This window comes from Anabas testudineus, chromosome 23, assembly GCF_900324465.2.
Source record: "Anabas testudineus chromosome 23, fAnaTes1.2, whole genome shotgun sequence".
NCBI lineage: Eukaryota > Metazoa > Chordata > Actinopteri > Anabantiformes > Anabantidae > Anabas > Anabas testudineus.
Window position 1 is genome coordinate 1,600,776 of NC_046631.1, and position 12,330 is coordinate 1,613,105.

General features: G+C 42.5%; 1 protein-coding gene across 3 annotated transcripts in view; it reads right to left on the reverse strand.

Annotated features, from left to right (window-relative positions):
• scube1 (signal peptide, CUB domain, EGF-like 1) overlaps nucleotides 1-12,330 on the reverse strand; it is a 60,554-nt gene that overhangs the window by 29,552 nt on the left and 18,672 nt on the right. For all 3 annotated transcript variants that reach the window (XM_026363047.1, XM_026363048.1, XM_026363049.1), the window contains exons 5-6: nucleotides 5,778-5,906; nucleotides 4,286-4,402 (exon numbers count right to left, since the gene is read on the reverse strand). In XM_026363047.1, the coding sequence (XP_026218832.1) occupies nucleotides 4,286-4,402; nucleotides 5,778-5,906 (246 nt within the window). The remainder of the gene's footprint in view (nucleotides 1-4,285; nucleotides 4,403-5,777; nucleotides 5,907-12,330) is intronic.

Genomic DNA, 12,330 nt, shown 5'->3' on the forward strand with positions numbered 1-12,330 from the left:
GAACACATCACAACTGGCTTTAACAGTCAACGCTGGAAGAACAATTTTCCCAAAGCTGGGCAGTGGGTGGCAGGGGTGTGGAGTGGGGTTGGTGGCACAAAGGGAGTAATGGGGATAGCTGTTAGGATGGCATGTATGTGTTTCAGTTGGGGATGGTGGCTTGGATGAGGGACCTTGGGGAGGAAGGTGGTCTTTCACGGGGCCTGAATCATTAGGCCCTGAAGGAGCATCTCTCTGGGAATGGGCGCCACTTGCTGCAATAGGACTGGCCTTTGATGTACATTGAGTCCTACTCGGGGGTGGGTTTGGATAAGGGAGGGGGCAATTAACATCCCTTCTATTCCCCAATTTCAGCCCACTACCATTTTCTCTCTCTCTTCTCAGGCGCAAGATGGACAAAGTGGAGGAATCTCTGAAGTACACTCAGGGATGAATGGAGACTTTTTACGGCACTAAGTGAATGTGTGTGTCATTGTTGAATATAGAGCCTGTGCATACCAGTGTGCGTGCTTTTCAACGTCTGCTTGCTTGAGTGTGTGAAAAAAAAAACTGTCAGAGAAGGAGATCAAATGTGTACGTGTGTGTGTGTGTGTGTGTGTGTGTGTGTATGCGGATGCGTAAGACGGGTTGAGAAGGGGTGGGAAGAGAGGAGTCCAGCCACTCGCCCCTAAAGACTCTATGGGACTAAGCTGTGGTTGGAGGCCCACAGAGAGGGGAGTGTTTTAGAGAGCCAGACCTACAAAGGACAGGGAAAACAGACCAGAGTTGCTAAAAACAACAACAATAAAATGTTCTTCAATTTAAAAAAAATGAGAAAGAAATGAAAAAAGAAAATCCTACAAATGCAGTTCAGGCTCTCCCATGCAGCTGGGCAAGCAGACAAACAGAAAGACAGGAAGATTAGTGAGAGGTAGTGGCAGACAAATGGACGCCGTGACACGTATGACTATACACATGCAGTAGGAATGGTATGTTATCAGAGTGGAGAAGGGTGAGCAGTGCAAGTCCCTGTCTTTCTGTAAAGAGTGTATGGAGCGAAAACAGACGCTAATGGATGGGGATGAGACACGGAGGTCATGTTGATGTTGGCAGGTTTTGGTGAGTCGTCACTTTTTTTCTGTTTGGGATATGATGAGGAGGTTGCAGGATGAAGAGATGTCAGACAGGTTAGGTTTGTGGGAGCTTCATTTAAGATCAGGCTGCAATTGAGATATCTGTTTTTGACCACAGAGGCTAGCGCACGGTTCCCACCTCCCCACCCCCCACTCATAGTCACTCTTTCCTTATTTTAACCTGATTTCGTTTTAGCATGATGCTTAGACAAGACAGGCAATCAGGTACTATCGCCAGAAAGCAGGAGGCGTGGGAGGGAGGAGGAAGAGGGAGTGGAGGGACAGTGCTACATTGAAAGGATAAAAGGGGTATAGGGGTTAAAGGTAGGCCCATGGCCCGTAGAGAAGTTGGGTGACTCGGGCCACAGACACAGGGGTCTTTTCTCTTGTCAAAAGAGACAGAGAGAAAGGCAAAGAGAAAAGACACAAGACATTGGGAAAAGAGGGAGAGGAGGGTTCTCGCTCGCTCTCATTCCGCGTCCTCTTCAAAAGCCTTTCCACGATGGTGCGCTTCGCTTCTTCGAAGCAGCTGAAAGGAAAAAGGGTTACTGGCAGGCAAAATATCGTACCGCTGAAAAACAGCCCAGCAATCTGCTGGAGTACACGAGAGACAGACGGAGGGATAGGGACAGACAGACATAGAGAGAATGAGAAAACAGACATGATATCAAAGCTTGTGTTTGTTGTGATGAGCATCCTCGTCACCGATCTATGATGATTCTCACTTCACCGGCAGAAACGAGAGAACCGAGTCGTCTACTCGGGCAGGTGGTTGTAATCTCTTGGTTTACATGTAGCAAATCACACTTACACTTTGTTTTCCTCAGCTTGAACCACACGGAAAAGTATACTTGATTTATTTTTATTTGGTTCATTAAGTTTTACACTGCCCAATTACAAATGGACCACAACTTGTAAACAAAAGACCCATGGACTCCCAAGCAGCTCATTAATTGGATAGAGATGTGGTGAATTGTCATCCTGCCAGATTAGAGATTCTGGCAGCCGGGGAGTACAAACAAATTGTGATTCCAAGCTTGGAGCTTTAGCAATGACTACTTTGGGGAGTTCTGCCTAGAATGAACAGCTACAAACACTCTGGAGTTTGCATCAATTCTTGGGAAAAATAGTCAAGACTGTGGTTTGGTAAGTTCCTGAGAGTGAGGAACTGCTGGCTACCGGATGTCAACCTCCATCTTATTATACTCATAGCTCCTTTCCAACGTTTTTGGATAGTTGTCTCTATTTGATTTGGATTCAATCCTTACTTACCACGCAGCTGTTCTTTCAGAAGAGACCTTTGCCAATGCTGTCCTTTATCCACATGTTAATAAATTCTGTGTAGGCCTACGTAACATATACTGTAGGTAGGTACCTAGAGTGTCACAGAGCAAACCCATCTTTTAGAAATTATCTTAGTTACATTTCCCCAAAGGGGATCAATAAAGGATCCAATTATATGCTGCACTATTGTTTTAGACAGACAGTCAGACATTCTCCACCAGTCAGCTCATTAATTTCACTAATACAAATTTTCCAATAGTAAAAAAACAAAATGTATGAAAACTCAAAAACTGAAATAGCTGCTTTACTAATGTATTCACACCCTTAATTCAGTACTATGTAGATTTTGCAGCAGTTTAGCTGAGTCTTCACAAGCTTCACACTCCTGGATTTGGACACTTTCCACAGATGTTCTATGAGGTTCAGGTCTGGGCTTTGGCTGGATCACTCAAAGACAGCCAGAGACTTGGAGCCCCTCCATTCTAGCTTTGGCTTTCCTTAACGTTTGGGGTCACTGTTGCACTGAAAGGTGAACCACCATCCCAGTCTCGGTCTTGCATTCTGGAGCAGGTCTTCTTGAAGGACTTCTTGTATTACTACATTCATACTTTCATCAATTCTGATGCAGTCCTGTCCTGCTACCACCATGCTTCATCGAAGGGATGGAGAATCTTTGTCCTCATTATCTATTTGGCAAACTCGAAACTGTTACTAATATTTAACCATTCTACAATAAAGAATGGCTAACTAAGAAGTATCCTGGTGATTATAAACTTTCTCCATTTTATGGGAACACTATGCTTTAGCAGTAGTTTCATATAATTTACCTATGCTCTCACACAAAACTGTCTCTAGGAATTACAGAGAAGTCCTCGGACATTATGTCTTGGGTTTCTCCTGACAGGCACTGTGAAATGTGGGACTATATATAAGTGAGTGCCTTTCTAAATTACGTGTATGCTCCATCAATCTAATGTGTTGAATGCCTGGAGACAAGTCGCTCATTTTTAATAAAATTTTACAATTTTGTCTATATGGTCCATTTTATGTAGACTACTGGCCAAAATGGCAAATGATTCAATTTCAAATTAAATCTTCAACACAGTCAAGTGTGCAAAAAGTGAAGAATTGTTTGAATTTGATCTTCAACAAGTATGTTCTGGAAATAAACTGTTGCATCATGCCTTCTTATAGGACAATATCTTCCTTCGCCAACAGCAGTCAGTTTTTAGACCTGCTCATACCTGCTTAAAACACTGGTAGCTTACTTGATACAGCCCTACTTGGTAAAAAGTAATATTGAATAAGATGCTTTCTTTGGGTTTTGATCCTGCTGCTTTCATCTGCTTCACATTATGTCTCTCTTCAAACTGTAGTTGATGGCTTAAAATCATCTTCTATAAGGGTTGATGAAGGTGTTCCACAAGGATCTATATTTGGTCCAGTAATTGTTCATCTGTAGTAAATGATATTTTCCAACCTTTTCTAGATTACAGGCCGCTCTTGATGAGTTTTGTAAGACGGCAGATTATCCTACAAAGTTTATATTAAACATCTCACTAAAACATAGAATTAAAATAGGGCACTTCTAAAGAACCAGTGCTTGTTTCTCTTTTTAAACAGAAAATTTTTAGTTTTATTGGATTATTATCAATTAAGGATACATCCTGTGAAACATGACATTTGATTCAACTTAGATGCAGGAGGTGGTTTAGACAAATCTGTTCAGCTTCCATTAATAAAGTTATTTGATTGAATTAGGTCTCATGCATCATTTTGGATACTGACAGCCTTTTATTACTTCAGTCACATGACAGATGTTACAATCAATTCAGGAAACACCTGTGTGTGTGTGTGTGAGTTTCAGAATGAACACGCTCCTCACTTACCGATGCAGCTCTTGCTGTCTGTGTGCAGGACGTATATCGGATGGCAGCTACACTCTGGCCCTGTTTCTGTGTCGTCGCACAAGTGCTGGCAACCTCCATTTCCATAGTTACAAGTCACTGTAGACAACATACACATTTGAGTTTCTCAGGTTTTTTTTAGAATTACACAAAATTCACGGAATTTCATGGCAACCTAATCCTTTCTTAGCTGATAATAATGATATGGAAAAACAATGAAGCCTAATGTACAGACATTACACCAAGGCTTCATGGCAAATGTAGAATTTTTTTTTTTTTCAGAAAGAGTGCTAACATTACTTCTAACATTTTTTTGTTATGATGTGTCAGGTTCAAACTCAATAATATTTGCAGCATTGCCAGTACTGTAAGCATAGATCTTCCCTAATAAATAAAAGTAGAGAGGTGGAAAATTAGAGCTCTAACAGTGAAAATGTTTTGCTCAGTTTGCAGTTTTCCCTTTTTTTTTTTTTTTTTTTTGCCACAGATCAACTGCCAGCTTAATCATTGGAGGACATAAACTCCTGAGACCCAGCTGTCATATTTTTACATCTGTTAAGGGGCAGAGTGAAAGTGAGCACAAATACAATTACTTTGTGCATCGAAAAACAAATAAGAAGAGAAGAAAGGACAAGTGAAGCGAATTGGACAAAGGGAAGTGTGTGTGTGGGGGGGTTGTGCGTGCATGGAGGTGTTGTAGGCCACTCGTTTATAACCATCCTGTGCTACAGCGCTCAACAGGCCCGACACAGCACCGGGTCCCTCGCTGCTAATAAAATATTACCCCAGCGGGGGGACGCATTAGAGCCTTTCACAATCTTTACGCTCTCGCTGTCTGGACAAAACACGATGTGTTGCCAAACAAAGTGTAACTAAATGCTTACTTTTCAGCTTCTTTAAAACAGCAGCCCCTAAATTCCATGACCGCAGGCGGTCGGCGTGAAGAGTGAGAAACAAGGATGGAGCAGCGAGCGTGGCAACTGGGGAGGGTTGCGGGGGCGTTAAAGACATGAATTCTCGTTACTGAATCCTTTAGTTTGGCTTGAAACACTTAATGGATTTGTGTATTAAAAGTCTTCCCTCGTATTTTACCACTGAAGCCCACTGGAACATGTCCGTCATTGCTATTACAGATGTTTACTACAGGAATAGTTCAGATCCTTCATTGCAACAGTAAAACAAGTCTATAAAACACAGTGTTAATACCTCGCTGCCATGTGAGTTGTAAAATAAAGTGACAAGTAACTGACTAAAGACTAACAGCTAAGAGAAAGCAACAAACGAAAAAATGAATTTGACTACGCACACACGCAATCTGGGAGCTGCACATTCAGTCTAAACAAGCCTGACACGTAAATCACGCAGTGAGATACATGAGTCGGTGACTGAAGGTTGACCTGAAAGCACAGTCACTTCCTGGAGCAGCTGTGTGGAGATGTGGTGTAAGTGCCGGGGATCCAGGTGTGATACGTACATGTGCAGTCTCTCAGGTTATTGGACAGCTCGTAGCCGGGGCGGCACTCGCACAACACCCCACCTTTGCTCGGAACTTCTCTGCAGATGTGGGCGCAGCCGTGGTTCTTGTTCATGCAGTTCATCCCGTCTGTGCAGGGGACAGAGACAGAAAGTCAGAGGGACTTTAGTGACACTGTGGAACCTTTGTGTGATAGCGCTGACTAAAAGTTCAACAACAAAAGTCACTGTGTGAATTTCCGCCCGCCACATCATCCTAACGCCTATTTTTGTGGCAGTGAACATCATAGTCATCCCTTCTCCACTCCTCCTTGTCTCCTGAGCCCTGCATCTCTCCATTCTTTGGAAATAATGTCTGTCTGAACCAGGCCAGTGTTGAAATCTTCATCAGGGCGGAGAGGAGCTGGGGGAGCAAGCACGGAGGTGGAGGACACAGGGCCAGGGCTCTCCAGACAAGCAAGAAGGGAGGGAAAAGCCAGCCAAAGATATCAGAAAGCTTTGGGGAAGAATAGGAAAAGTCAGTTTGGGAATGTGCAGACATCTCCTGGCATAATAATATGTCTTCACTCACAAAAGATTCTTTCTTCAACAGATCCGTCTTAGCAGGGACATAGAGAGTGGACTTCAACCACAGCAACATGTGGATAATACACTGATGCGAGGCGCAATTATTCATTGCCATAGACACGTCCAACAGTTCAACATCATTCTTGGATTGTAGCTCTGGCACTTATAGTTTAAGTGAGTGCAAGAGCTACACAATAAGATTGTTTGGGATGATTTTTCAGAAGTTTCACGTACACGTAGACACACTTCAAGTATTGAAACAGTTAGGCCAGTACCTTTACTTTTGCTGTAGACTGAAAATATTATGGTTTGACTTAAAAAGATGAACATGAGACAAAAGATCAACATTTCAGCTTTAATTTCCAGGTTCCAAAAACCAGCTTACAAGATAGCAACTTCAGTTTCAACCTGCCCTTTTCATGTGAGCAAAATTATTGGAACATGGCAGTGACTGACAGGTGTAATTTGTTGCCCAAGTGTGTCCTATTACATTAATTATACACAGTGATGGCAAAACTAAACTTTGGAGAAAGAAAGGATCTGCTCATGATCCCAAACATACAAGCGTATCCCTGGATCACAGTGGAGGTAAGGTCAGTTGCCAGAATTAAACCCTCTAGAGCATTTTACCTGCAAAGAGGAGACTGAAGGGAGTATCCCCCTATAGCATAAATAAAGGAACAGGCCTCACTGTTCCAATACTTTTGGAGGCGAGTACAGGTGCTTTGGAAGCCAAGAGACATAAAAGCTTGAAATTTCAAACCTTAACTAAACATTCAGTTATACTACTCAGCTCTACTGAAACGGTAATGTTTGTCTTTGAAATTTAAAAGTACTTAGCAAGACTCACTTGATAGCAGCAGTTGATCTGCAGTTAGTGTCAAGGTGGAACTATGATTCTGTTGCTCATCAGTCACTGGTAAAGGTGACAGTGCAGTAAGAATTAGGGGTTTAAAGGTTATGAAAGCCAGGACAAAAACATCAATTGACAATGGCCCGAGTAGAAAGGAGAAGAACAGGACAGGCAGTGATATTAAATTTGTTTACCTGGCTTTTTAGAGAAAGCTGATTTCTTAAGTGTCATGTAAACAGGAAACCTGGTTAGTGTTTCGGGGTAGGGGTTTAGAGAAATCTGATTTCCCAAGGTAGATTTATCCTGGAGAACTCTGATTACTCTGCCATGTAAACACATAACCGGGTTTCTAATCCACAAAGGCTGCAGACCTTTACCACTCTACTACTACTTCTCACCGTGCACTTCTTAAAGCATCTCCATACCGCTAAAATCTGTGAACCGTGCTTCTAAAATCCGCCCAGTGGAGAAGAGAAATTTAACTCTTTTGCTGCATGTATGTGTTTTTTAGTATATACGCAATTACCCTTACTACCCAAGAAGCCTGGTTTCTCTCAGTAAAAGTAAATATACACTGCTCAAAAACATTAAAGGAACACTAATCTTGTGTAATCTGTCAGTTAAACCTCTGGGATATTAATCTGATCAGTTAAGTAGCAAAGTGGGTTATTAGAAACTAGAAGGGCAACAATGAGTTGAACCCCAAACCAGAAATGGTTTTGCAGGTGCCTATAAAAAATTTTTCTGAAAGCATTTTCACTAGTTTTGCATTTGGCTGGAGTCAGTGTCACCACTGGTAGCATGAGGGAATATCTGGCAGTTCAGGCAGTCCAGGTCCTCCCGGATGACACATCAATATGTACCACTGTCAGAAGGTTTGCTGTGTCTCCCAGCACAGCCTCAAGAGCACAGAAAAGATTCCAGATGAGAGCAGGTTCACCCTGAGCACATGTGTAATTAGTTTTATGTATGTGTGTAGCACTGCAGCACCCACCATTCTCCATCCATGCTTGGTTCAACGACACATGTCCCCATGGTGAATAATGTCCCTTCATGGAAGCCAAGCACTTTAAGTACCTCATTAGGGAGCCATTCTCTCAAGAGAGTCCTCTTCACAAACAAAAAGCCCTTTCTTGAACACTGCCATTCCAGACAGGAGCATTCCATCAAAGTGCTAAATCAAAGGAACCAGATAAAGAAAATTGTACATTAACAAAACTAACAAAATGACCTACCTGCACTCAATACTTGGTTATTATTAAATGTAAGCAGGTACTGATGCACAGTTACATGTGGAGCCTGTACAGTCAAACATAGCCAGGGAGTAAGACTAAACTAAACTCATAAGAAAGTGTTGTAGCTACAACCAATTTAACCCTGGGAGAAGTCAAATAAACTGAGGCACAGGGAGAAGTGCGGACACAGTTACAGCACTCAACACAACTGAGCCAAAAAAACAGCAAACAGAGAAGACCACGGCTTTCAGCATGTCTGAGGCAGGAAACGCGATTCCGTGCGGCTCGCTGACACGTTCACTTGTCAAGTCCAAATAACCCACACTGGTCCCTCGATACATAATCAGCCCGATCGGATGTTGAGCTCTGTTTAGCTCATGTCAGTACTGAGCTGATGCTGGGACCCATATTTTCACAGACGTATGAATATGAAAAATAAACATCAAAGTGACTGACAGGTAAGTCTTCACAGCTCCATAAAAATGCTGCTTCTGTTCACAGAATCACTAAATTAAGACAGATTTAAGGCCATTTTCCTATCTTCCACACACTGTGCTACTAGTTCAACAATCACTGTACAAAGCAGGGCCAGCCTCACAGGTGGTCAAGCTCAAACTGAAACTGCATCCTAACTATTTAGATGTTATAAACAGGTAAAATACAAATCAAATTATCCTTCGGAAACATTTGACGGATATTGTATTTCAACATTCTGCTCCATAGTTAACGGATCAGATGTAATGTAGTTAGTCATGGCACTGAATGACAAGTCTGGTTCCTCTTTAAACCAGTGAGTGGAACATCTGCAGGTTTGTATACAATCTGTTTAATCATTCTCTACTGAAATCCATTCAGAGTCCGCAGCCTGCTGCACAGCACAGCTAGGAGGCTGGAGAATAAAGTGTTCTAAAGTGTAGTGTTGAAGAATAAATGCAAGCAAGTAAAGGAAAAAGGCTGTGTCCCACCTGCCTCCATTGGAATTGGACTTTTTCCAAGGGGGCGCTCACAGGATAGAGGAAGTCCGCGTAATTGCCAAGTTGACTTACACTTCGCCATCTTTGTAAAGAGTAAACTGACTTAATGTGTAAAATCAGTGGCGTGTTATAGTTTCTCAAGCTTTTCATAACGTAGACGTCAAAAAAAATACACAAACACTAAGCGCAGTTGATCCCGTTGCATCGGTTTCAGCCAGAAAAGCAGTGTTGTGTTCTGTGAGTTTCAAATGACTATATATATATTTGATGGCTTGGTGTCAAGAACAATGCAACATAGCATGTCTGCATAAACCCATAAAGATGGAAATAACTAATATGTAGCACAGTGCTGGTGTGAATTGTGGTGTCTGTCACCTCTGACTTGAATTCTTCAGTTAGCAAAGAAAAAGAGCGTTGGCATTTCTTCTTTCCAGCTCACCATGCAGCTCTGTTTAGATTGGGGAGGTCAGCAGGTTTACGACTACTGAATCTCCTCACCGGGAGCCCCGGCAGGGCCAGATAAAACACAGAGACATGTCTTCATACCCCAGCTAGAGCCCTCAGGACACAGCTCGTCTCTCCTCCTTCTCCTTTATTATCGTCCTGTCAGTCTTTCTCTCCCTCTCACTCTTCATGCCTTTTTATCATCCAGCTCTTCACACATCGCACAGGAGCCTCGATTCCAGATGAGGTCCAAGCATATCACAGCCATGTTATTGCAACCCGACTCTTGCAGAGTTACATCCCCAAGCCCCCCCCCCCTCCAAAAAAAAAAAAGTCTGGCTGAATGTAATGAAAGAAAAAGAAGTGAAAGACAAAGGAGGATAGAGGAGAAGAGGAGAGGAATGTGGAAGTGAAAGGTTGATGGAGGGTGCAAGGCTCTCAGTCTCTTTCCTGTCTAGGTTTTCTCTGAGCCTGATGAGGAATGAGGTGATGCTGATCGACCGGAGCTCTTCACCAGGGACTCAGAGATTTCACAGTATCACCGTCAGTGTCAAATGGCAATAAATAAACTCTCTAATAATGCCAGCTGTGAATCTGTCTTCACATGAGACACTGACGGCAAGATAAAGTCGACACTTTGGACAGGTCATCGCACTTATTCCTCAGCAATTATGCAAGGTATGATATGTTTTCCCAAGTGTGCAAAATATAGAGGAGGAGAAATACATAAAATGGTGGCTGTGATTGTATTGTGCATTTAAAACGTTTTTAAAAAATTTTAACGAAATTTAAAAAAAGCATTATGAACATGCTCTTTAGCCATGTTAATATATTTAGAATGACAGACAAACCCACACAAAACCTTCTAAGACAAAACTTTTTGTAGCTACAGTTTGTATTTTCTTTCATCTAGGTCATTCCAGCGTGTGTGTTGTCATAAATCCTAAACTTCTTGTTCACAAACCAACATTGTGGCCAAATATCCCGGGTCAATACATGATTTATGGGAGCAACAGGTTCTTTTGTATGTATTTATTTACGGTAATTCTCCAATCTGGCTTATGCGTAGCAGCATTCAACAGCAGTGTGTTTAACCAGTAATCAAGTGGTTTCCATTAGGCTGGATACATCTGAATAAATGTGCATAGTAGTAAACTAGCTGAGCTAGTCGATGCTAACGAGAGTAATTTCAGACATTAATAAATAATGAAGTGTGACAAACTATTCTTAGCGAGAAAAGCAGTAAAAAAACAAATCTTTTCCTAGCTGTCTTCCTTCCCCCTCCCGCCACTTTTCTTTTCCTCCCATGCTCTCTTGTAAATGCCACTTTAATTGAAATATGTCCGACGCTGGCTGTGTGTGACTCTTTCACTGCTCTGCTCCAACCGCACTGTTATAGGTGCTAAGCCATGAATTTCAATGAGAGCCTTTCTTCACCAGCCTGCATTGAACTCCTTTAAATAAGGACGGTGCCTTTCTAATAACCCTCCCCAATCTCTTCTTTAAACAGTAGAGGAAGCGAGCGCCACACAGCCACACAGACACACACACACACATCATCAAATACTGCACTGTGACATCAGCAGGACTGCTGATTTTAACGTTGTTCATTTTGATGACTGCGGTGATATGTAGCGCTGGCTGTGTGAGGATCGAGGGCTGAACACAGAACACACAGCATGTTTAAGAACTAAATACAATGTCAATAAAAAGTAAGATAAACAATAGTTATGATCTTGTCTTCATTGGTGATACCCAGTGATGGTTGTCACATATAAAGCTGCAGGATGCAAAACCAGGTGTCAAACCTGAAGAACATGGTCTGGCAGCAATGCCAATAACATCACTCTGACAAAACACTGCATGCAGCCAAATATGCTGTGGTGGATTAGCTCTCTAAAGCAACACTCATTTATGCTTAGTGTGTTTCCCCGCACACATTACAGTAAGTATACTGCAAACTGAACTGAACTGCACAAGCGGCGAGAGCACTCAACACCTATGGCGTCAACCAAGCAACGTTTACATGGAGGCCAGAGAGCAGGCGAACCAGAGTTCACTGTGTCACGCTAACAGAGTCCAGCTGCTAATGTTAAAGGGAAGAGAGAGGAAACGCTTTTTGGATTTCCACGGCACTTGTTAACTGAAGTAGTCTGACTGCAGGACAAAGTGTCCTCACAACGTCAGCGTTCAGTAGGTTGAGCAATGTCCTCATAAGTATAGAAAGGCAAGTGTGTGTGTGTGTGTGTGTGTGTGGGTGGATGTCGGGTTGGTTCTGGCTGAGGCAGATGTTAGTTTCCTGTAAAGAGCTGCTAAATAATGAGACAGAAGTAGGTTTACTTCTTGAAAGTGTGTGTGTGCTTTAAGTCCACTCCCCATGTTTCCTGTGTTTGCTACTGAGCAGCAGCCTCCACATCAGGTCAGCTCCACACCCTCGCATTAAACATTTCCACTGACCAAAGACAAACTTTGGCCTAAAAA